This window comes from Apis cerana, linkage group LG4 (assembly GCF_029169275.1).
Source record: "Apis cerana isolate GH-2021 linkage group LG4, AcerK_1.0, whole genome shotgun sequence".
In the NCBI taxonomy this organism is placed as follows: domain Eukaryota; kingdom Metazoa; phylum Arthropoda; class Insecta; order Hymenoptera; family Apidae; genus Apis; species Apis cerana.
In genome coordinates, this window is record NC_083855.1 from 4207777 (window position 1) to 4235272 (window position 27496).

Consider the following 27496-nt stretch of genomic DNA (forward strand, 5'->3'; position numbering starts at 1 on the left):
AGAAAGGAAGGGAAACCACGTAGATCGTGCTTTTTCAACGATCGATTCGAACTCAAGAGGACAAAGAGGGATCATTTAATAATCTGATTTCGAATGTATGAATTCGACGCTATGGAAATATCGTGTTTCAATGATATTCGTTAAAACGTGTATATACAATCATTTAATTGTCGTTACTTCTTCGGTTGAGAGATATGTTTCGGAGTTGATTTACGCGTAACATTCACGCGTTCGCGAAGCTGAGAATCGAGAGAGGAAAGGAGGGAGAGAGGATCTGAATATCGATCGAGCGGAGATCTCTCAGCTTCTCGATCGGCAAAAAGTGAACGTGCTTAATGGTAAGTGTAGAAACGTCTAAAATCGATTAAGTAAATAAAATTTATTTATTGAATAGTGGCACACCAGTGATGACGCGACAAGTATTCAAACTGAACTCGCTTCCTTCGAATCAATTTTTCTCGTAACGTATCCAACATCCGTCGCAATAATATTTCCTCGTCTCGAACGCTCCTCGTTCGATCGAAATATGCAATTACGACGAATCGCTACGTCATGTGTTTGGGCGAATCGTGCCCGATTTTGCGATTTATCAGAAGAGGGATATATATTCTCGGGATCGAGGAAGAAAAACGAGGAGGAAGAAGGACGTGTCTCGTGGAAGAGCGGCATTTTTAATTAATCGATACGGAATGAAGAATTCATTTATCAATCGGGATCAATTGATTCTTCTGGATGCAATTATACGAGAACTCGATTATCTCCGAGCAGCCATTGAAAATTTCTTGCCGCCCTGAAAATGAATTCTTCATCGTGGATGAATCTTCGGCCAACGAAAGTTACGAATTAATTTGCGCAATCTCCGATTTACGTTTCATCGATCATCCATTCGAGCGAGAATATTTATTTCCGACATAATCGACGCAATATTTGTCATCGTGTTCATCGCTGGTAAATGCTTGATCCCCATCATCGTCGAATTAACACGGAGGTATGTAAATCGCGTGATTGAAAAGCTCGTTGTTGCAACAGCATAATCCTTTTCTCGTGGCACGATTCGCTCCTCTTTCTTATCACGCACTCTGTCAACCATACACCCATCAATCGCGTTCTTTCTCCTCGTTATATCGTTAATAACGCATTAATAAAACCGTCGAGCAACGATCTCTCTTCTCTTCCCGATGAATATTGTTTTCTTCTTGTATGTACACTTGTGTGTATGCTTGTGTATGTTTTGTGTGTGGGTGTGTATGTATGTAATGTGTATGTGTTCGCGTGTACGACGCGGTGCGCAATACTAAAAACGCCCTCAAGAAACTTCCTTCCCGACGAAGGCGGCGGATGTTCGAATTTTCGGTGAAAAAATTTTCGGCCAACTGTACATAATCGTATCGCCTCGATGTATTAATAAACTGTCGATCGTGTCAAAATATGACTAAAGTCTCTTACGCGGCTACGCACTTACCTTATGGAATTATATCATATAAACTAACAATACGGTGATTGTATGCCCGCGTACACTGTATTGTACCTTCGTGTACGCGCCCATACGCGTGTCTTACTTTTTTATACAATTCGTCCTGTGAATCTACACCGAAGTGAATTCACCGATTCGATGAACAAACACGATCGATCATTTTTATCAACCGTGTCTATTTATGACACAGAACGCCATACATAATCGACGAACTTATTCCTCGAGCGTACGCGCGTTCGCGGGATTCTTTCTAATCTAATATTTCCCTCACGATCGACCGTTACAGGCTTCGATCGTTCGAGGCTGACCGCAGGCACACCGAGAAATTCATTCGTGGAAATTTTCTTCTAGTCCTCTCATCCCCCTGTTGTATAAAACGCGTTGTGAAAAATTTCTGGTCCGCTGCGCGGTCAGACTGTCCATCATCTGGCGACTGGTGAACGGCGCGGAAACAAAGGTCAGGGTGCAAAATCGTAACGATCAGGTAACGCATTTTCGAAATCTTTGTACTACATCCTCCTGTGATTCGTTTCGTCTATTCTAAGAAGAGACGTTCGAGGTTTGCTCTAGATGTTTCTTTTTTTTCTTTTCTCTCTTTTTTTTTAAATTGTACATATCAGACGATAAATTTGAATACGATGATTGATCTTCGACTATTTCCTAGATATCCTTCGTGTTGGTTGTTTGGTCGAATAGATTTGACGATATCCGTCCTAGGTATTTACATCATCTCGACTATTCTAAACTCTTCATTTTTTCTCTCTCTCTTTTTAAACGACCTAATCCATCTTTCAATCGATTCTTCGCATTCCATTTTTATTAAAAAGCGCTTCATTGTGCATGTTCCGTGGTAACATTGTATCGATCGAAATTTCATTGATCAACCCTCTCCTTTAAGGATCGAGTATAAGCGGAATCAAGATTTTTTTTTAGGCCGTGAATTATCCATCCACGCGCACGGATTAAAGCTTTCTCCTTTTTCTTTTTTAGTCCATGCATCTGTATCTAGACCGTTTGACTAAATTAGGCTATCTGTTGGCAGTGTTGGCTATGAGTTTTGGTCCGAGTCTAATCACACATTGATCGACGTAACATTGTTCCTCGTTCCACTACTTCTACTTCTTCGAACGTGTTAAACGAGAACCTTTCCCCGTCGATGCTCTCGACCTTGTCTCTGCCTCCATTTCGATATGTTTAGCATGAAAATCGGACTCGCCGCTTTCGACCAGCCCGGACAATTGAATCGGCCGTTCAACTACCCTATTCGATATATATATATACTTCCCAGCCTCGAAAGTCCTCGCCTCGAAGAGCGAACGATCGGCCCAAATTGATTGGCGTTGCACGCGATGTTTCATTTGCTATTCAACTTCGTCAGGACGATGGAACGCGTTCGTTCGCACGGTGACGCTTTTCGGATCGATCCCGTTTTATTGGCGGACGAGCATCCATGGCATGGAACAATACTCCATTCGTAACAAACCACTCCGTTCTTCACGATATCCATCGTGTAAACTTGATTCGTTTCTCTGTAGTTCGTTGAAAAGTAATCGATCCATCTCGATTTTTATAACGTCTTTACTCGTTCGACGACGATGATCCTCGACACGACGATCTTCCCTGCACGATCCACGACGACGGATCGATTTTGTTTTATTTGTTTCTTTTTGGCACGTGTCGCCAATTCTTCTTTGCTAAACGAAATTCTAAATTGTTGTGTGTCGTCACGTGGACAGCCGACCGATCGATGATCCAACCATGATGTCGCCGATGACAGTGGTCAAGCCGTTTCGCGGCCAACTCATCCGCCCCGGCGACTACATATGCTATAAGCAGGTCTCCTTCTGGTCGATTACGTTCACCACCGCCGAGGTCTGGATAGGCAGCTCCTTTTGGACGGGCACACCTGTTGGCACCTCTTCGAGTATTGGTCAAAGGGTCGTGGTCCTCGATACGGCCGCCGAGGGTGGGGGTGGCGGTGGCGGCGGCGATATCACCACGTCTGGCTCACCTGCCAGGTCGCAGTCGAATCTCCAGAGAATACTCTCAGGATGGTCACCTCCTGGACATCAAAGAGATTTTCTTTTTCCTATTCGCAAGTGACATTTTTTTGTGTTGGATTAAAGACGTCTTCAAAGTTCTTTGACACTATTCATTGTATTTATATCTCCGTTTGCTTAAAGATCGTTCTTTTCGACAATTCTATTCATTACGATGGAACTAACCTTGACCCAAGACGATGCTTGAAGAGCCCCGTCTCTGCCTCGGTGGGGGTGGTTGGTGTTTGTGCGTATGGCTGTGACTGTGGCTGTGTGAATGTGAGTGGCAGTGTGTGTGACGTGTGTGCGTGGGCGTGGCTTTGCACGGTGGCGGTTGTTGTTGTTGCTGTTGCTGCTGCTGAGGATGAAGATGAGGATGAGGCCTGTGCTAGGTGTTCCCGCCACGGGCCGCTCCCACTTGATCGAAGCTCAATGATTTCTTCATCTCCGTCATCGACAATGCTCCACCCTCCTGCTGAGAAAACAGGAGGCACAGATGTTAGCTATATCGGGGGTGGTGATAAGTCACCACCTCTCACTACCACACCCCATACACCCCTCGGATACGAATCGACCGAGTTATTAAAAGTTACCAGGCCTCGTTAAAACTTGTCCCAAACTTTTTCAGAAGCTCGTAAAGAAGTTTACCTCTCGCCTCATGTGAACCTACGGTTATTATAGATATCGCTAGTTTATGGCCTATTCCGTTCCATACCTCGATATAACGAACTTATTCTCGTCGTTCCTGGATCAGAGCCACCGCCGTGTATGCCTTTTTCCCCCTATTTTCTTCCAATCAACTCGTTGTTAAATTTCCCTCGATTCAGGATTTATGAATTTCCTCTTCTCATATCGATTCGAATGATCAATTGTCCAGCTGCGACCTCGCGAAAAAAAATACTTATTCGCGATAGAAATATGTGTACGAGGATGGAGAAATTCGATGAAAAATTGGAAGGAAAAGGACTTTTTCCAAGCTGTGGCTGTATATATATATATGATGGATTCTCTTCTTGTTTTTTTCCTTTTTCGTTTTCAGAGGAAGGGTGATGCGGTTTTGGACGAGGGAACAATCCGTGCGAAATGCACACTGCTCGCTTGATAGAATTCCGCGTTTTTCGAACGGAAGCACAGTGTATCGAAACGTTTCGATTTGTTCGACGAAGAGTGGACCGAGCGGTTTGACACGCTGAATTTTTCGACTCGAATCTCTTTTAACTTTTCCGGTGTTTTCAATTTCGAAATAACTGAAATGAAATTTTTGAGAAATCATTCGTTAGACAAATATCAAAGTAATTTCGCAACAGTTTTGTTTCCGTAATTGATAAAAATGGATGCAGATTTTGCAAAATTAATGTCATTATCTATTTTCATTCATCTATGCAAAATATTATTTATGTAAATCTGTTTGAGGACAAACATATAACGAGATCTCATTAATTCACCTCATTATGTATGATCACATGCTTGATATTTTCTTTAATTAATAGGAGTTTACGCTCACCTATTTATTCACAAATATACAACAATGTTACGTTTGAAACGAATTTGCGAGCGCAGTAATTACACTTGATAAATTATTTCTTCGTTTATTTTGTAACAGTGGAAAAATGAATAAATCCTATAATTCAAATCTATTATACAAAATTTGCATCCATAAACTGAGTTACGTGTGATACATTGCGAGTCGTAAAAAAGAAAAAGAGTACGCAATAAAAGTCCATAAGAAATGATGAAGGAAAATAAAATTGAATCGAAAAGCGCCTATCTGTATCTTTCATTTACTATGAAAACTCGTTCGTCTCTCTGTCGAAATGAATTTGCAGGGAGGACTGTAACAAGTTGGAAGACGAGTATCATCGAGCTTCCGAGAGATTTGAAAGATTGCGATAAACATTCCTGGATTGCAATATCGACAAGCATCGTGTCGAGGCACTGATTAAAGTATCGAAAGGAGGAACGAACGGAATTCAACACTGATGCATTCCATTCGCCTCTCCATCATTTTCTCTCTTGAAATCGACGGTGAAGAAATATACGATCATACCTCGAAGTCATAACTTTGTCAACAGGAATTCTCGATAATTCTCTCTAATTCCATTTAAATTGTAAATTAAACTCGAATAACGAGAATCTGGAGAAAATCCATCTCGAATTCGAGCAACTTTATTTCGAAATCGGAAACTTATAACGAAATCAACATTATTATATAATATAGTACGCACAATTGTGTCGATCATTCGTATTACAACGTCCGGTAATAATTATTCGTCCATAATTCATCCTGAATTAATTAAATTGAATAATCAAACCTTTTGATATCCTTCGATGATGGAAATAATTAATGAAAGTTTGTCGTGCAATTTATACAGTTTGTATCCTCTTTATACGAAAATTGTAAACCACGAAAGAATATATCGCTAAATATTATTCCAATTTTTTAACAGAAGAATTTATCCAATTCGAGATCCGAATGTTGCATTCATTCGATCACGTTCACGAATTTCATCGCTGATACAATATGCAAATGTAATAAAAAAAAATAATAAGATATTTCAATATTATCTTAATACACAAATTATTAAATCTATATATGAGGAATACGATTACAATACGAAATATACGATTCTTTATTAAAATTTGCGTTATAAAGTTGAAAAAGACGGAAAATAAAAGTTAATTTTTCGATCATATATATTTTAATAAGAAATATTAAGGAATTCGTCAGAGGATATCCCGCAGATCGTTTCACGAAAACGAGTTTGCGAAAATGTGACGTGGACGTTGGACTGGAAAAATCACTTCCGCCACGATCAGAAGCACCATTCACGCGAGGACGTTTCGGTTCGGCTGTATTCTCTTCCCGATCATTGTTTAACGAACACTCTATTCTCTCGCTGATGTAACCGTATAAAGGGAGGATATCCAACCGTGCTGCATCAAGCATCTTCAAATTTTCGGAATCAAATTTTACGAGTTATTTAGCGCTATGGCGTGATCGTGTCGATATTCATATATTCGTTTTCATAAAAAAAGCGAAATAAAAGAAGAAAATTTTCGTACGAAGAAATGTCATTTACGCAAACATGTCATTCAATTTTTATCCGAAACATTATTGAGAAAATATCGAAATAAAATGAGACACTGTCGTACACTCAATATAAAACAAGAGTTATCTTTACTTTGAAAATAATTTGAAGAAGATGACACGTAAGTTTATTCTAAGTTCCATTTCAAAAATATTTCTCCATCTTTCTCGAAACCAAGATAGCCTCGTTTTTCGAATTCTCCTCGCAGTTGTTCGTTTACTCAGCTTCCACTTTAACTTTGATAAACTTTCGAGCATGCACGGTGGAACGATCGATCCAAGACGAGGCAATGAACGATGTGTGACCGAGGCGTTCGTCGAAACAACTTTTGAAGTGACGTCGTCGTCCATGAATCGTGTTACAATCGTTCACAGCAGTACGAGGCATGCAATCAAGTATTATGCACGTATACGTACACAAAACGCGTGTGTCGAACTGATTGTCGTTGAATGTAAGCGTGCGTGATTTATTACAGAGGGAGAGAGAGAGAGAGAGAGAGAGAGAGAGAGAGAGAGAGAGAGAGAGAGAGAGAGAGAGAGAACTCTGCATCAATTGTAATTAAACAGCGTTTGTGCTCTCTCTTTCTCTCTCTTTCTTCTTCCTTCTCCCTTTTTACTAATAATACACACTTGAGCTGTAAAATGCAAAACACACAGTTAATTATACGTAAAAAGAAAGAAAGAGAGAAAGGGAGAGAAATACGAATAAATAAATATTTCATGTACAAGTTCTATCTAATTAATATTTTTTTAATATATCAGAGTGTTAAATAAAGAGAAAACGAAAAGGTATTTCAATACTTTCCTTTTCTGTCTATCGTCGTATTTTCTCTCTCGTTTCGAGGCTTAATGAAAAAAATGCAAAGATCATTACTAGGCTAGCAGGGCTCAATGGAGGCCGCGCCTCGATCACGGTAATCGAATCATTCGAATAGTAAAAATTGTTCGATCGAATTTGATAGTTCGTTCGTTAATAACGATTCGTGTCCTCGTTACACGTTATTCTCTTCAGGATTGAATTACCGTGAAACTGGCACAACTTCGCGTTCGAACGATGGCTCCTCATCGAGAACCTCTTGTAAAATCGACAAATTTACAATGGACTGGAACGACACTGTCTGTGTCCGTAACGGCGATACGTATACAGAGTGTTAAAAAAAAAACTATTCATTTTAAACATTTCCTGAAATTTTCTGGAGACAGTAAATATGAAAGAAATCAATAATAAATCGTTCGTGACGTGTAAAAGTAACTGAATATCTCAAGAAACGTAGAATTTTTCACTTATATTTACTAAAACTTTTTCAGCACGATGCGCCGCCCTAAATGAATAGTTTTTTTCGACATTCTGGACACGAGACACACCATTTGAAACAACAATAGAAAATGGGAATGAAGGCGGAGGGGAAATGGAGAAGAAAATGGAAGAATTCGAAGAGAGGCCATCGTCGAGAGCCCGTCGTGAGGGACAGGACTTACACCATTTAACCGTGGTATCTCGATGCTTGGTATGTAGGTGGTCTCTTCGTGGCCGGTGGAACAATATCGCGTTCTCCTCCTCGTGGCACGCGGGCTGCAACGGTCGCACGGCACCGCGGCGTCGGAATTGCGCGCCTTCGCGGCTGGTCTTTGCCGCGAGCCGCACCGCATGGCGAACCGCAATTCCGAGGCCATCTCGGCGCACAGGGACTGCCATCCACGATTTTGTGTGTGTGTTTGTGTGTTTTTTTTTTTTGGTTTTTGATTCGTTTCGTTTTCACCGCCGATGCGTGGACGGGGACCGGCAGAGCAGGCACAACAATACCAACAAATGATACAGAAAAACGATCGCACCACAAGCTCGATACCATGCAATTCCTCTCGCGTGCCAGGCCGTTTCCTCGTGGTGAATGCTGGACGGCATGAATTGTGGTCATGGGTGGTCTCTAATTTCTATTTACAGGATGGATTAACGGTAATGGGATTGGGGTGAAATTATTCCATTGGGAAGAAAATACTCTAGGGAAATGTGTGTGTGTGCGTATGTGTGTAATATAAATGATGATTAATTGGTAATGTATCTTTAAATGGAAATGAATTGAAATGAATTTTATGAAATTTAATTTTGAAGTGAAGCAAAAGGTTTTGGTTTATTTTAGGGGGTAAGGATAATTCTTGATCTACATTAAGAAATAATAGAAGGAGAGATGATAATATGAAATCTGGTGGTGAAAAGAATATTTCTAATTTATAATTAATAATAAATAATGATAATAATTCATCAAGTTACATCCGTGAAAGAAGAATTAAATGTTTTTTTGATTAAAACTTTCATATTATCATATCTCATATTATCATGATTTTATAAAATATAAAATTATTAAATATGCAAGATGCCTCTAAAATCTCCAAAGCTTTTCTACCACGTGACGTAAAAATTCATTACATATTAGACACACGCTCTCGCGTATCATGATCGTTCACCAACAATTCGCGTGGGATATATGATATGATTTCCAAAATTGCAATGTATGACGCTTGGTATGCTTCATCTGTTTACAAATGCATTGGACAGATTGATATGAATGCTGTTTGTCGATATTTAACCTAATATCAATATCGCGTCAAATCAAACAAGTAGAACGAGAACGCGCGTGGTCAGACCAGCCGGCTATACCGCGTTCGTGATCAAAATAAATGGAACTTTTCCACTTTTCCACTTTTCTTTTCTCAACAAATGACCAATTCCATCAGAAATTTACGAGATCAAAGAGCGAAACAATCGATAATCGTTATTAATATCCTTTTTTCGAGCAAATGTTTCAAAGATATAATACATACTAGTATATACTAGATATACTATGCACGAATAGCCGACAAGAGACGATCGAGAAAAAGCAGTAAAGTGAAACGGCCTTACACCGAAAAGGAGGATACATTCATGCAACACATACACGCGAAGCACGGAATCGCGAGCGCAATTATCTCGATGCTTCGCTCGCTTACCCTGTCCGATTGGGCGTTCTTCTTCGAGTTCCAGCAGAATTCGAGGACTGCGACGAGGATGGCCAGAGCCAGGCCGCAAACCAGCACGACAAAGACACCGCCTGGAACGGGAAAAACCGGAAGCTCATTATTTTACCGCCGCCGGCTGTCTCTGCTCCTTCTCCCTTCCTTCCCGCGCATGCTTCACGGTTAATGTACCTGTCACTGAATTTCACCCAGGATCCGTACGCCCATCTATCACCCTCTAACACCTCATTCACACCCCTCCACGCCCTTTCCACGCCTGTCTATTTATCTATTTATCTATCCATCTGTCTAACTTCCCGTCTATACGACGTCATTTACTTATACTCGTCTTCTCCCCTCGGCTCACCTCTTCTTTGTCTCCTCCAGTCTTTTTTCCCCTCCTCCTCGCTATATTCCTTCCAATAGAAATTTGAAAAGAAGAAGAGGAAAAGAGGAAGATTGGAAAGGAAGGTTGTGTATATACGATCGATAATTATAATCGAATAGAAGGGAGAAAAATTCTGACAAAGAAATGGAAAAATATAGAAACTTGGAATGATTAATCCGGTTACAATGTGAAGGATGTTGTTTCTTATGTGTTATTACTTTGCTTCGCTCATTACATCTTTCACCGCGAGTCGGGAAGATAAGAATGCCTCTGTTGAAATTTATTCTTCGTGCCGATCATTTCGCACAGTTTGCTCGGCTGCACATCGTCTCGATATTGGATCCTCGGCAAGTTTCCTCGCCAAAAACTTTCTATCCTCGACAAATTACGAAGTCCTTCTATCCACCGTGAAAAACATTCTTTCGCGAATTTTTACGTTCGTCGTGGAAACGATGTCGAATATAAAGATATAATATCTCTTTATACCCGAGAAGTAAATCCAGAGGGTCTCTTCGATTCGATAAAATCGCTCGTTATCGCATTAGCCAGTTTTATGAAAAGTTTTCGCTTCTCTCATAGTTTATAGAAATCTTTCTTTCTTTTTTTTTTCTTGCGATGGTGAAACTGGAGATCCAACGTCTGCTACGTATGCTTTAAAACTTTTCGTATCGTAGGCGAACTACGTCTGTTTGTTTCCGAATCGACTCGTGAAACTTTTTGTTTAATTGTTTGCTCGGAGTATCGCGATCTTTGTTTACTCGAATGTTGCTTCGCTTCGCGGTTCCAAGTTGCGAAACGATTTTCCATTAAAATTCCTTTCCTTTTCGCGACGTACTTGGTGGATTAATGCAAATTCTGAGGCGGATCTTGTTACGCACTTGTTGATAAAAAAAACCATGAAAGCATTTTAAGTTTACAAGATTTTTAAAATTTAGAAATATGTAAATTAAAGAGACTATTTTTTGATATAAAATTAATATAGACGTTAATACAGTAACTAGAAGAAGAATGGAATATATTATTTATAAATAAATATATCTATAGTAAAAAAGAATTAAAAAGAATATTGCATCTTTAAATCCTTTCTCTTGTAAAATTTTTTAATTCCTCCATTTTCCCAACAGATTTTCCACTCGCTTTTGTACACAAATTTTCTCCATTTTCCACGAGAGATAAGAAATTCAACGTATTCTCGAGGAAATGATCACAAATTCAAGCATTCAAATCCAGTAAAAGCCATACGTCACGCGGAATAAACGCCGCTTTAACGTAATCTCGTCGATGTTTATGATGTAACTTCATCTCTATGTTAAACAAGAAGCGGTGCCTTCCGTCATCGGAATCAATATACGGGCCCGCATTTGCATAACTGCGTCGACACTGTGATTTAAACGACATTTCGCCGGAAGGAGAGAAGTTTCTCGCATGCTTCACCATTTTCATACCAGACCACCCCCTGTCGTCGCGACTAATTTCGCAGTGAAACGAGAAACAATGCCAACATCTTAGCATCCGGCCATTGCGCGTTTACGATTTGCGCGTTTCGCGTTGGCAACTTTTGCCTTCGTCGAAAACTCGTCGAGTTTCCGGCGTGACGACCGAAAACTTTCTCCAAAGAATTACGATTTTCTAATGGAACGATCGAGAGGAAAACTGTTTACTCGACGAATTGCGTTCGGCGTGATTGCTTGGAATATAATTTTCTAGATTAATCATTCGAACGAAAAGTGGTGTAACTCGTTTCCGTTGCGATTATAATAACGAGAAGGAATTAAATTTGGAACTTTTCCTTTGAAAAGTTGGAGATGTTTTGTTACGAAAATTTAAGCATTCTATCACGTAGATATTAGCATGTTTCTTCATTTATGGTGAGGAAAAAATCATGTTTGTATTCATGTTCATGAATAATTGATATAATCAGAATTTCTGATTTTAATCTTGTTAATATATATTGTATATACATAAGATATATATTTTTTATTTTTAAACGTGCAGCCGAATGTTTGTCTTTTTCTCGCTTGTATTCTTTTATCATGTAAATAATCAATTTACAGATTTAATGGAAAGCGAATTCATCTGCGATTTTTCGAGCTTCACGAGAATTATTCGTCCTTTTCCTCGTTTTCAAGAGTACTACATTTGCACTATTGGCGAAGTTGGTACTTGCCTAAGTTATAGGCAAGTCGACGTCAAAAAGTAAAAGAAAAAAAAAGAGAGAAAGAAAAGAAACACTATTCTTAGCCAAAGAGGAAAAAAAGTAAAAAGGGAAAACTTGTTGTGACTTCCATAAAAACGGAAGGGGATATCCAAGAAAAATTCTTCACGAACTTTTCGCAAGATTTCTTTGAGCTTGAAAGCATTTCAAGTCTTTTGTTATTTTTTTTATCTATATTTATCGCGTGAAGCAATTCAAATGTAATGAATTAAATTTATCATAAGAGTGTTTCTTCTTTTTTTTTCAGTATAATTCTTGTGAATATTTACAAGATTATTTAAACAAATTGACTTGCATATTGCAATATAATGAAACGCATATTTAAAGTAACGAATGTACGTCATTTTTTGTTGAGAGCTCCTAAAGCAGTGCAATGTAATTATAATGTCTGGATGTAAGTTCTAAATTTTTCCATATAAATTCTTTTTTCATTGTCATGGTTTCAAAATTAAATTGCTCACAGCTTCAAAATAAATAATGCACCTTCAAAATTCGTCTTCATTTTTTTTTTCATCATCTTGATGATCAGAATCAGCTCTTTAAAATTATTCTATTTCGTCTCGTTCTTTCACTTTCGATCGATGTTATCTCTTCAATTTTACTCGTACAGTTTCGATAAACTGTCTATTATGTAACATTATAACCGTTATTGAAAACCATCCGTGGTTCATTATGTAACCTGACATGTTCGTGGCAAAGCCTCCAAATTAAGTTAGTTACACACTGGGCGGGATGCGAGAACGATCAGAACGAATCTAATGATTTCGACGCCATTGTTCCACTTGCATACGTTCCATCGACCTCGTTTACGTCCTGTAAATTACGGGTTGTAATTATGATGATGATTTGGATCAACGATACTCAATCATTCAAAATTTCGAAAATTCACACTCGCTTCTTCATCGATCGATCTCGATTTCCAATTTCGATATATGCGAATATCACGAAGAATCATTATCTTTTATTATATACCTTTATTATATTTCGACTAGAGAAATCAAATATATAATTCAATGTACTGATATTATTATCAGTAATTATATTTTTGTTTCGACATTCATCACTTGACGCTGCGTGGATTATCAATTTATTCCCGCGAAATTTATTTGGGTCATTTCAAAATAGATTATCCTTTCATGTATTTATTTATTGAACGAAATTAATTATTTATCACGAAGATTTCCGTGCATTGTACATTTAAATTTTAAATTGAGCTTATTAATAATGATGAAAATTAATTTATGAATTTTTTTGTTTGATATCGTAGTTATTTTTGATATCTTTTACCTTATGATTTATTCTTCTAAATTAAAAAAGAAAGAATAAATAATAAATTAATTGAATCGAATTTTGTAGTGGAATAAAGTTATGTAATGAATCATTATTCTTAATCATAAGAGAGAGAAAAAGATCACAAATCATAAATTTTTTCCATCATCAAGTAAAAATTTCAATTTTTCACCCAAACTTTGTCTATCTTGGATAAGATTCCCATCATGTTTCAATCTAGTAATAAATTTACACTAGCCAGGGACAATATTATCCTTCTCATCGACCATAAAAGAAAAATTGAGAGCTCACCGATATTTTCGACTCCCAACGCGTTCGCCTTGCTCTCCTTGCTCTTCTCGTCCCTGTTGCACACGTCCCCGGTGTTCTTCCACCACTTATCGTACAGAATCTGTATCACACCCTTCTCCTGTAGCTCCAAAATCGCCAGAGATATTTTATCCCTCCAGGGCGAGCCTGCATATAAAACGGCTTCGTTAAGTCGCGAATTCCTACGATCTCTCGTCTTTGAAACGCTTTACGTCTTTTGCTGGGCAACGTCTCGAGGAAAGGTGAAATTGCTCGTCCTTTTTACATCCTTGAGGCGTCTTACAAGACCCAGTTATTTGAACATCTTTCTTTCTTTCTCTCTTTTTGCCTCAGAGCAAAAAGAAATTCTTGGTTTTCATTGCAAAGCTCGCGAAAAACTTGGTAATTTTCGGCTCGTGACAGAAAGACGTTGTATGTCAAACTTGTATGGTATAAAATAATTTTGGAAAAGTAATTTTCTTTATCAAAAAGATTTAGACTAATTAGGTAATTAGGACAACGCTTGGATTATAATAAATTAAAATTGATTTTTTTAACATGCATATTTTTCGTTGATACATAATCAATCGATTTCGTAGTTGTTTTGTTCTTTGAAATTAAATATAATGAACAATGAAATTAACTATATTTAATTTGATATCATTATTTTTTTTTCACATAATAAAATAATAAGAAATATATACGTGATTTCAGTCATTGCATTTAATAGTTTTCTAACTATGTAAAAATGTTTTTCTCTCTCTTTTTTCACGAGCCAATAAAATAAATAAAAGAAACCACCAATAATTCTTCAAAACATCTAGAATAATTGACGTGTTCCAGTTCTGTTTGTGCGACAAGCCGTCACACGAGCATCAAAAAAAAAAATGAATGTTACATTCGTTACGTCCATTTTTTTAACATTCGTTGTAAAACATAGAAGGGGTTACGTGACATCCATTCGCTTCTATCTTACAATAACGCTATGACGAATATCAAAAAGATAGACACAATGATGTAATGCTGCTGGAAAAAAATATTAATATTAATATCCTCCCATTCCTATTCTTATAATAATCTTTTCACATCTTCTGATTTTCGTTATCCAGTTTGTTTTTCATCTGAAATCGATCTACGCTCGTTTTCCACGTATAAAAAAATAAAATAGAATAATAAAACAATGTCAAAAATTAAATAATGAAAATTAAGAAGCTAGCTCAAACTTTTAATATAACAATTCTACACAAAATGATGATTAACTAAAACGTTTTCAAATATTATTTAAATTACGCTACAATATCTCGACAGCGTATTAATCGAGCATTGTAACAATAATTTTTGGCATGCAATTTCGATTATTCATTGTTAGAAACAATCGCGTCATCAGTATATAGAAGTCGAAACTGGAAGTTGAAACACGTTAGTCCAATTAAGAAAATTACCTCCAACCTCTGGCTATAATTCTCTCCAAACTTTCATCTCGTTCTTGCCCGTCAAGAAGAAGCCGAATTACGCGGATTTAAAACTTCTCGCTTCGGTGTCGTCTCGACTCGTTAATTAAGCTTCTACATTGGAGGACCACGGAAGCGAAGAAGTTCGCTCGAATTCACGAGGAAAAACGACGGATACTGTGTTTCTTTTTTTTTTTTTTTCCCGTTCCGTAGCTGACTTCCGCGATTTCAACCCCAAATGAGCCACAAATCCGCGAACTTTATGATGTTTGCCGGCCGTACAGTTCCGCGTTTTTCTTTCTCCGCTCCACGCTTCTTGGCACTAAATTCTCGCGCGAATTTTCGCGTTTCCAAACTCCTCGCAAGAAATATTAACAGTGAACAATATTTATGCGTTTATTTCGAGACTGAAGTTTCTTGCAAACGCGCTAGAGCTGCCTCGAACTGGCTGTTATATCGCTAAGGTTGAATCGTTCGATATACTGTCGAACAATTGATCGATACGATCTGGAAGAAATTTATTCACGTATCAGCAATGGAAAAATTTCGCGATTTTATGTTTGAATGAAATAAAATTTGTTGAGAATTTGATAAAATGAATGAACGGATGTAAAGATAAAAAACGATAAAATTTCAATAAGAATTTAAGTGTCTTTATAATAATGGAGAAGTATCTTTGTCGGATAGAAAAAAATTTCATATATAATCTTGAGTTGAATAATTATTGTGACAGAAAATAAGACACTCTAGAAATCTGCAAATGTCTTCCAATCTTTCATTTGTATCTTAATGGATTTGTATCTTAACAGAAAAAGGTAACTGGAAAGATAGAACAATGGGAACAGATACCAATTGTTATTCGAAATTACCTTTCGGAGTGGCAATTCCATAGCCTTTGCTGTCCAACAGGCCCCCGATTTGCGTGAGATTGCAATCTCGTTGTACAGCATAATCGAGCATCGTCGACTCCATCAGGAAAGCGTAGTCACCCTCGAGCACCCTCTTCACCCCATCTTCGTAGCTTTTCACGAAAACCGAGGGCGATTTCGACTCCATGAACTCCCACATCTTCTTGTATATACCAATCTTCGAGTCCTATCGCGTTAATACACTTTTTAGAATTCAAGAAAAAATATTTTTATTTAAATAAAAAAAAATATGATGGAATTACTTTAAAGAAAAAAATTACAAGCAGAAATATATCATTAATTATGTTTTAATTTTTGTCACATTGTAATCATAATATCTTTTAAATTTAAAGAATCTATTCTTATTGTTTCATGCTCACAAATTTTTCAATCCATCTTTTATAACTTTTTTATAATTAAGAAAAACAAAATTATTATAAGTGGAAAATATATATTAAGAGTGATCTATCGACAAGAGATCTGCAAAAATGTAGAATCTAATAAAATATGTCTAAACGAATATAAATGGAAAGGTTCTATAAATATATCTATATTTTAATCATATTACTTTTTAGATTATAACTAGTTACAAATTTCATCGATTATTGAAGACCTTTGAAACAATGCAATCCGCATTTTCTATAATATATTCGTTCTTTTTATCATTTTGTAATGATCAAACTCGAATTTCAATTGAAATCGATCAAAAGGAATTTAATTTCGTTCGAATTAATCAAACACAGAATTACAATAATCAGTCTCTTTCGTTCAGATATATATTCATATTATATATTTATATATTTTTCAATCGGATTTATAAATTCACGCGAGAAACAGTGAGGAGAGAACAAAGGATGCACTCTCGAATTTTCCTCCAGTTTCCAATTGTCCGTAAACTGGTTGGAACGAGTTCAGCAATAACGAACTCCACCTCGTTCTGAGAATAAATCTGTAATAGCGGGATGGAGCGCGAAATGTTGTTTCAATAACGCGGTATTAATACTACAGGAATACCTGAACTTGGTGAAATGCCATTCCAAAATTTAATAACGTTAAAAGTCTGCATTAAACGGCAGACATTCAACGGATTTCGATACCTTTCGATATGAAAACTGCGATAATTAGCCGAATTTGTCCCGGATTACGATCCGTAGCTTTATGGTTTTAATATTTCGCGCGCAGAATCTGTGCTCAGCAGGGGAATTATTCGTAAGACATGAATGGAATGCGAATGAAAATCATCGTGTTTAATATAAATGATGTCAATGGTCACGCAATATCAAAACGTTAATTAATATTAATAAATTTGGATCTATATAGGTTCGATCAAGAGTGATTAAGGTCCAAAGTGGATTAGTTTATTCATTATAAATAGGGAATATAAAGGAGATAATTTTATCATACTAGTTATTAATGGTTTTAATCTCATATTCTCTTTCTAAAATTTTTTAATCGAGTAACTTATTGTTTTATTAGTTCGAAGAATATGGATTAATTCAAAGAAATGGAAATAGAGATCTTTTTTAATATTATGCATTTTCTGAATTTAATAATATCCGTGTACTTTAATTTGATAGTTTAATTTGATAATTATTATAAAATATACTCTAATTCCTGATGAAATGTATAAGTTTAAAATAACTTCAAATTTTTTTTACTTTATTCTGTATTTTCTCTAAAAAGAAATATCCTGAAAATATTCTTAGTTTGTACACATATAGTATTACACCATTTTTCGAGATTAACTTTTTCAACTTAACCAAGTTTTAACACAAAAAGTTTTATTATTTTGTTTCACCGTCCAGACTGTAGCTTGTCTAATATTTTTTCCCTGAGATATATTAATCATATTCTAAATCTTATAATTCTTATTATACTCATCCAGATATAATATTAAATCATAATCAAAAAGTATTGACAATATTATCGATCGATATATATTAATAAAAGTTTAATAAAATTTCAGATGCTTACCCTGAAAAACGTCATTGTACTTCCACCCTCTAACGTTCCATAAGAGATTTGCGTTTGTTCAGCGAGATCAGCTGCGTTCTCGATCGGCGTGATCATCCTCTCGACGGTGAGAAACGCAGCCAGATTTGCCGTGTAAGATGAGATGATGATCAATGTGAAGAACCACCAGATTCCACCAACTATTCTCGTGCTTGTTGCCTGATAATTACGATGGATACCTTTTCATTAAAGGAAAACGATACTTTAACACTTTAACGAGCAATTCCTTCTCAAAGATCGTTCGATCTAATGAAAATTAGAATTTTCTTCGTTTTTATTCGAAACGAGATTTATTCCTGAATTTTGTTTAATATTTAGAGGATATTATTTTTTTAAATTTTCACGAATATTAAATAATTGTTCTACATTTTTTCTAAAACATATTTTGTATTGTTTCAGATATAATAAAACGATACGAGTAAAGTATTAAAAATTCGTGGAACGCAACATAATATAATCAAGAGGATCAAGTATACTATCAAAAGGGGTTCACGTCAGTTTTCTTCGCGAATATCGATCTGATATCACATCTTCGTGGTTGGAAGCCCATGAAAAGCCTCGACGATCAATTGAAACCGCGTCAGTGGAGCATCGAGGTCGGGAGACGATTTAAGAGCACCTCCACTACGTTCCGCCCAAAGAATGCAATATGCGGTCTCATTTGCACCCTACCCTTCAACCCGTTAATGGCATATTTCGATCCATTAGCCATGGAAGCAAGTCGATCACGGAAGCGATTATCGGCTCGAGACATTTCCGAATAATTTCATCATCCCTCTCTTTATCCACGAAACGAATAGCGTTGTTCAAATTGCCATACATCCTACGAGTAGATGATAAAATATCTTCGCCTTTCTCAGACGTTGAGTGGTACAGTTTCGAAGCGCTTCCTCGGCGATATATTTATGAACACCTTTTAACGCGAGAAAAATAATGGGATAAGGATACAACTGATCACAAGAGATTTCACATATTTTGGTATATTTTATAAATAAAAAGAAAAAAATCTTCATACGCGATTGTTATTAAAAATCGATGAAAATTTTCTTTTTAATGAAACTTTGTATGTAGAATGTAATGATTTATACACATATTATATATTCCATTGAAAAAAGACTTTAGGAATATTAATATAGGAAGAAAAATCCAATTTTAGAATTAACTGTACACATATCTATGTTTTCAGTGTACTGCTGCAGAAAAGGAATTGCCCGTCTTTTTGACATTTGTTCGTATCGTCAGACTCTCGTGTCAAGGCAAATATGCCACGAATCGAGGATTATGTTGCTCTATTTCCTTTTTCGCGCGTGTATCATAGCCCGATACGACCCGGAAAATCTCTCTCGAACGATAAGTTTCAAGCGATATTTTTGCGCAACCCTCGTTTCCTCGCGATTTTCTCTCTCTCTGTATTTTCACAGCACTCTCGAATCCCCAGCTCTTTACGCGGATATCTGGGATTCTTCGAGTCGTAGAATCGCCATTCTTCGCGAATTTCGCAACGACAACCCCGCATGTACACACATGCCATCAGAGCCGGCTACCACCATATGTCGTGCAGGTGTATTCTCCTAACAAAACATTAATATTTATTGTCTGCTGCTAGACATAAGAAAAGTTTATGATAAACATATTACCAGAGAACGAAATTCTCCTTCCTTATAATTTCATTCGTGAAAAATAGGAATTGAAAATCAAAGGAGTTGTAAAATGTATAATATTTTTGGAAAATAATAATAAAAAAAAAATTCCTAAATTCCGCGAATATAAATTTGAAAATTATTTGTTTACAGTTTCATATGTGGGAAATAATAAGAAGATTTGAAGTGAATTCCTAAGCGCATTGTCAATTAAGCAACTTATAATTTTTTACTCGTGAAAAGTAATGAGAGAATGGAATGCGCGCTAAGAATGAATTTCGTGAAATTAATCTGTGTATTGTATTACAACTGTATATTTGTTTCGTTGGAATAACTCTGTTATAGCAGATGTCCATTGAAACGAAGTGCACCGCATCATAAATCATACATATCTTTATTGCATCGAATGAAATTTTCAATTTACGCCCTATAAAGCATTTCAACCTTACAGAGTGTAACTTCATAAATTCCGATTACATGCAGTTTCATTTGTGTCCTGGTTTATTTTTATCGCCGGACGAGATAGTAACGCGTTAAATGGGCACAATTTCCGGCCGTCCGCAACGGCGGCGAATATAAAACAGAGGGATTTTGTTTTTCGGATCGTTCTATCTCTATTTACGCATCTTGTTGATATAACAAGATTTTCTGCACGAGATAGAAACGAGATAGAAGAATTCCACGAAAATTTCTTCCGCGAAATATCAGATTTTTCGAGCACATGGGAAAAATCTCGAGCAAAAGAAATTTTGTCGTTGAATTTTTACGCCATCATAGTTGCACGTAGCTCGATGTAAAAAAGTTTCGTACCAATTGTGAACGCTAAAAAGAATCTTTTTAAGCGCGCAAGTCAATCTTTTGGAAAAGTTCTTTCGAAAAAAAGAAATCGGATTGAATCTTCTCGATTGTTTGAGAAGAGAAATCGAAGAGATGTGACGAAAATGAGACGAATGAAATGCTTGGCTTTTGTCATGTGCATGCAGGGGTGACATGCGATCTCTCGATATCGTTCTCTATCTATCGAGATTTCTATAATGCAATTAATTTGATTTGAGAGTGGCGATGCTATTCTACTTTATGCTATATACAATGAAGATCTTTCGTAAGATTTTATTTTGATATTTGAAGAGATAAAGGAATGTGACGAAAGGGAAATATTTCAGAAATGTGCATAATGAAGAAAATTTGTGTGAGAATGTTACTCGATATTTTTAAAGTATTAGTTTTTTTATTATATCATATCTTCGCGATATATCGTTGTGTTGCGAATATGAGAGATGAATATCGAAAACATTGAAAACTAAATGTTAAACACGATGAAATATTTTGGTAAAAAATGTATCTGTAAATTTGAATAGTATCAAAAGGTAATAGTGGAAATATTGAAATATGAGATAAATATTTCTTTAAATAAACAAATACACTTGTTTATCCTCTTTTTATTCGTTTTTATGTACTGAATTGCTTCCTGAAATATTTTCCAATCGAACGAAACATCCTGCATATTTAGAATGACTGATGCATATTTTTCTTTTTATTTTTCCACATGAAATTTGATATTTCGAAGGAATATCAGACAAATACCAATAGTGAAAATTCTCCAATTTTATCTGCGAATTATCTAAGCGAACATATCTGGTAAAATTTTCTCATGTTGTTGTATTTTTTCAGATTGTGCACGATACCCATATGGTGCTTGAAACGGTTTCCACGATTTATACGTCGTTTTCTCGAACATAGAAACTCGTTGGATTTTTGTCCATTGCATTTTACGATTTGGATCGTGTACTACAGTTCTTGGAACTGAGATTACTTTCCTAATCCTCGAAAAATTAATGAAACATCGAAATTCCAAACTCTCTGTTTTCGAGTTTAACAACAATCTTGAAATCTTCTTTATAGAATAATGACAAGAAAAATAATTGTTTCGCAAATAAAATGGATTAGATTTTTCATGATCAATCCATAGTTACGAGTCTATCACATTTTATAAGTATACGAGTTCGTTTAAAACAGCCCTTACTTTGGATAATGTCATTACTGCGACATAAATTAATTTATAGATTTGTAATATCATTGATTTTTCCTCGAAAGAGACATTATAACTTTTATTTGATTTTAAATTAAAAACTCTCGAATATATACAGATTTAATAAAATTACCAGCTCGTGAATTTTTATGAATTTAAAAAATATTAAAATATTGAAATTGGCATATAGAAAATATATCAAAATTATTATAATTTATGTAAATGTAATTTATGTAGTAAATTTGTTTAAAGTTTCCTGATGAAATTGGCTTCGTTTATCTGAAAAATTTAATTTGCTAAAATAAATTTTTCAAACATAATGAAATATACATATTTACAGGTAAGATACTTCTATAAATGTATCATTCAAAATTTTTGCAAAATTTTATTCAGAATATGATTAAATTTGTTTATAATATTAATATATGATGCAAATCAATGCGACAGAAAAGAAAAATATATAATATATTCATTTATTCGTATTTTAACAATCAATCATTCCGAATATTTTCATTCGTTGATTTTCGATATTATCATTAAATTATTCTCGTGTAAAAATCATAAAATTTGTAAAATATATTTTACTATTTTTTCCCTATATACATATATATTCACGGAATTGCGACAGATGTCCAACGAGTTTCCAAACATTGTAAGCTTCGAAGCGCATCACTTGTTTAAGTAATTGGCTGCCGGACTCTGTGATGACACGTTTACCTTGGGGTTGAGGTCGCTGCCCTGTTGCATAAGCGTGCCGACCGTAAACCAGAAGCTGTTGGCCAGGGTGAACTCGTTGACCGTCCTCAGCAGAGGAATGTCGTCGCTGTCAGGATCCAACGCGCTCACGTGACCACCCTGATCACATTGGGACCCCCGCCAAGTGGTGCAAAATTTCAAGGACAATTACACAAGCTATCCGTATGTAGCTAGCCCAATTATTAACAATGCGGGTCCAAGGATCGTGAATATTTCGCGAATCTTTCGTAATTCAAACATTTTCAATTCTCTTATCAAAGTATCGATTTATTTTTAACGATAATCGCGAAATGATCGTGAACATTTGCAAAAAATTGGGTACAATTTTTGCTTCTCGGTTTTTACGTTCAATTTTTAAAAATTTGAAAATAACTTTTCGCAAGTAATTTAAAAAAAAAACAATCGAAAGCGTGTCGATATCGTTCACGATACCTTTTCACCGTGTCAAGAATTCAATTGCACGATCGATTAGCACCACCTGACGAGAGCCTACCTGTAGCGGACATTTGCAGCTTGGACAGGGTGTAGGTTCCACCCACTCGTAAGGCGAGAATCTCGCCACTATCCAAATCGTTAGGGAGACCATCACGTAAGCGCCCAGCATGGATAACCAAATCTCCACGGCAAGAGGATTCATGAACGAGAACAGCCTCGACGGCGTTCGAGCGGAAACCTGCAGCAATTACACGTATTTCCGGATTACTAATCCCCCATAAACCTCTCTCTCCCGATTTTTCGCCAGGAAAAAACCGAATCCATTTTCTTCTCCACCGAATTTCTCCCCATTTCCCTCGTTTTTCCCCCGCCCTTTTTTCTCTCTTTCTCTTTTTTTCACGCAAATCAACTTCCCGAGGATAACAGTTTCGTGCTTTTCTTTGCCAGTTTTCTGAATGGCGCGCGCAAGACGGATTCTTTATCTCTCGTTGGAATCACGGATTCCGTAGTCTATTCTTCGGCCTGTCAGGATCCACCGAGCACAATAGCCGGTTTCAGTAGTACACAGCGTTGAAGTTCAACCGTTAGACGAGTTCCTTTATCCTTTCGTTTCCCCTTTCTCTTCTTTTGGTAGTTCCAGCCATCGGACAAAAGTGGAACGCGAATCATCGCGTTTTGGGTTGCGATACCGGAGGATTTGGAACTCGCGAGTCGCGACTCGTCTCGTATCGATTGTTACGAATTGAGATTGCGATCAGTGAGACCACGACGACGACAATCTGTTTCCAGACGTGACAGCTTCTGATTTTTTTTGTCTTTGTACGGTTTTTTATATTATTTCGATTTTCGAAGAACGTTGAAAGGAAATAGAAGATAGAGTTCTTTGCGTAAAGTATCTTAGAAACGGGATAATAAAAAAAGATAAAGAGTGATTCTATGTGTAAAAAAAAATTTAAATGCGAAAATAATTTCGTAGAATAAAATTTTATCGTCCCCGTTTTCGAGATAATCGAGATTCGATATACATGCAGTACGTGCAGTCTTGTTTTTGCAATATTTGATGAATTTCTAAATTCAATTTTCTCGAATATTAGATTTTAAATGAAAAAATTTTATTCTAGATTTTTCGCTTCTCTATTCTCGAATTGAGGATTAACCAAACTCACTTCTATTTGAAAAATTTCAATAAATGAGATCTTAAATGAAAAAAATTTATTTGATTTTATTTCTATATATAAAATCACCCTCTATCTGCGTGTATCTTTCTCAGGCATCTTGTATAACGTCCAGAGGAACGTTTATGAATTCCATTAAATATTAACCCTTTCAACCCTTTCAAGTTTCCTCAATTAAATTTGTCTTTCTTTTTTCATTTAAGAATAAATATTAAACCAAACCTACAATTTATAACTAAAATCTTTCAGATTTACTAAAAAAAGAACAACAAAATAACACAAGATACATGTTGTATTGCAGAAATATCCACAAATATTCACCATACAAGAATCGATTCCAAGGAGATCTCTAAAAATTCAAAAACTCTCCTCGTCAAGGGTCGCAAGGGTCGAGATAAGGATCAGGATTTAAGATAAGGATTTTTGGATCGTGACACGACGACTGAAATTGAACAGCAGAAATAGTCCAGTGGCGGAGCACCTCGTTGAGTGTACCTTGGGGTTGAGCCCGCTGCCCTGCCTGAGGAACGTGCCGGTAATAAACCAGAAGCTGTTGCTGACGCTAAACTGGTTCTCGACGATGTCGCTCTCCCCCAGGCACGGGTGTGGATTGTTCCACTCGTACGGGCTGAATCGAGCCATAACGAAGAGGGTGAAGCTCACAAGCATGTACGCGGCCAGCACGTACAGCCAGATCTCAACGGCCAACGGGTTCATGAAGGAGAACAACCGCGTTGGCTGGCTGGAGGGCACCTAAATTACGTTACGCTACGATTTTAATTAAAACGGATCTCGTGCCGCTTTCCCGCCAGAATGACGGCCCTTTTCTGTGGCCAACGTTCTATGGCGATCGATCGATTAATCCTCGAGAATCTCGTTTCGATCGGTCGAATATCGTGGTGTGGGAATGTTAATTCGACGATTGTTCAGTAAATTCTACAAATTTTTTTTACCATAGGCTATTTATTTCTACGAGTTCCTGTTGCTTCAGGGAGAATTGGATTTCGATTTAGGTAAAGTAAAGTGATCGATGATTGGTTTTGATTGTTGGATGGTATCACCAATGATTTGTTTGATCACCTTTTGACGTTTTAAAAAGTAAGTTTTCTTCAATATTTTGAAAATAGAATTTGTTGTAAAATCGAATGGTATAACATTACAAAATTCTATCATATAGAATGTATCTAATAATATTTTTTTTGTAGGTTTTCGTTAATCTTTGATTTATATGAGAATCGAATCACGAGAAAATATTATTTTGTAAATTTTTGCGAAGCTCTCACGCAAACTCGAATATATATTAAGACGAGATTCTCGAGAGAGCTCGACACTATTTCGCGTGATGAATGGAAGTTACGAGTTAGCTTATCATTATCGAATGCACATACAGCGACTCACCTTAAACAGAATTCCGATACCGAGATTCATGAATGGCTTGGTGAAATCTATCACGCTCTCCCGAGCGTAATTGATCGTCATGGATGCGACAGCCAGGTCCGCTCTCTGTGAGCAAAAGGGAATTTTCTCGCTTGAAAACATGTAGTACTGACTATCAATGTTCGAAAAGTCATGCAGAAAATCGAAATTTATCGGGAACGGAAAGCCATTAGGGTTTTCTGTAATTATAAATGAAATTTTTATATTGATAATTATACAGAGAGAAGATCTCAATTTCAACGATGTTCTCTAATTGTACATTGTTAATGTCTCAAGTAATTTCAAGTTTAAGTAACGAGATGAAAGGAGAAGATACTTGATAAGAAATAACATTTCCTTATTCTATCTTGTCTCCCTTCCTTTCTCTATTATTTTAATCATTTCTTTTTATTTAATTCAATTCAAATTTAATCTAAACTTTTAACAAATTATTACATATAGAAGGATTAAAAAAAAACTTTTACTCGAATATCTCGAATACCTCGAATTGAAATCAAAGATATACATCCTTTTATACATTATAATCACGCCATCTTCGGTTTTCATTGAAAATCATTGACAAAGACTCGTCAACCAAGCATTCGCTTAGGAAAACAGCGAATGTATTTTTTATAAGGGAATCAGAACACGGAACACCACCAATGACGTCTTTTCTTTTCAAGACGATCCACTTACCTAGCCTCCCCTAGTTTCTGGGTTAAGGCGGTTTTTTTATCATGGACAGATTGCCTTGCATATTTTACGAACCGGCAATCTTCGAAATTCACCATCTATTTGTGCCTCAGTAGCGATTAGTCGCGCGAAACACGAATTCGCCTCGAGTTATCCTCAACCTTGAAGCCTTGAGGCGAAAAGCTTATCTCTTTTTACGACGAAAAATTCTCTTCCTTTTCATCCTTTTCATCCTTAGATTCTTACCTTTGCCCCTTCGACCTTGCACGATGAAGTTTAGGTCGAGGCTTGCATCTGATGTATTCTGGTGACTGACTAGTTACGTGGCTATACTACTAGCATGAAATATGAATATGCAATCCATTTGTCGTTCCGCATTGAATATTATCGATAAGAGGATAGAAATAGATAGAATGGAAATTATATTAAATTTATTACTATTAATAATCGAATATTATTATGGATAAAAAATTTATAAAAACGTTCTATGATTTATTGGGTTTATGAATCTTTTATTATTAATTTCAAATTTTGTGATCATATCATTTATGGTTCGTGTGCAAGTTTTAATGGACACGATTGTCGCAGTTAAAATAGAACGTGTCATGGCCTTTTGAAAATAAAGAAAGAACGTGTTTCAGAAGAATTAAACTATTGAATATTATTGTTATTATTAAAACTATTGCTGCAAGTGAAGCAAAATAGATACGATTGTAAAACTTGAAGTAATAATAAAGGATAATAAATCAGTTGCACTATTTAATAAAAAAAAATTACTGCAATCTTTCCAATATAGAGAAGAAGAAAGAATATTTCACAAACTTTTCGTCCACAGTAGTACATTGACTTGAATAATTATCGACAATACAATTAATTCATTTCGATGTTTTTAATGATCTAAAGTATATACTATTCTTGCGACAAGCCGGAAAAACTAATTAAAATTATATTTTGACAATTTTTGCAAGGGAACATTAATATTTCAATAAAATCTTTGATAGATGAGGGCTTCATAAATTATATATTACAGATGTTTTCCCAATGAGGCAGACAAAATTCCGGCTTAATAACCATGTTCTTTTACAATTCAGATGTCACGTGGCAACATCTGTGCCGGTTCCTATGAATCAGAATACCCGATACGTGGATCATCTGTTAGAAAACATCAAATTAGATGCTCGAACCCAGGCATGCATAATGAAAATTT

The 27496-nt window shown here is 36.2% G+C and overlaps 1 protein-coding gene across 13 annotated transcripts in view; it reads right to left on the reverse strand.

The window, feature by feature from the left end:
* Positions 1 to 360: 360 nt before the first annotated feature.
* LOC108003470 (glutamate receptor ionotropic, kainate 2) overlaps positions 361 to 27496 on the reverse strand; it is a 225085-nt gene continuing 197949 nt past the window's right edge. For 4 of the 13 annotated variants that reach the window (XM_062073630.1, XM_062073629.1, XM_062073628.1 and 1 more), the window contains exons 11-20: positions 25579 to 25683; positions 23064 to 23243; positions 22532 to 22669; positions 18107 to 18304; positions 16094 to 16319; positions 13777 to 13941; positions 9587 to 9687; positions 8083 to 8290; positions 3700 to 3988; positions 361 to 3536 (exon numbers count right to left, since the gene is read on the reverse strand). In XM_062073630.1, coding sequence (XP_061929614.1) covers positions 3530 to 3536; positions 3700 to 3988; positions 8083 to 8290; positions 9587 to 9687; positions 13777 to 13941; positions 16094 to 16319; positions 18107 to 18304; positions 22532 to 22669; positions 23064 to 23243; positions 25579 to 25683 — 1617 coding nt within the window. In that variant the 3' untranslated portion in view covers positions 361 to 3529. Of the gene's footprint in view, positions 3537 to 3699; positions 3989 to 8080; positions 8291 to 9586; positions 9688 to 9711; positions 13009 to 13776; positions 13942 to 16093; positions 16320 to 18106; positions 18305 to 22531; positions 22670 to 23063; positions 23244 to 24675; positions 24934 to 25578; positions 25684 to 27496 lie in introns of those variants that run through there. The other 9 variants (XM_062073633.1, XM_062073632.1, XM_062073631.1 and 6 more) reach the window with 8 other exon arrangements.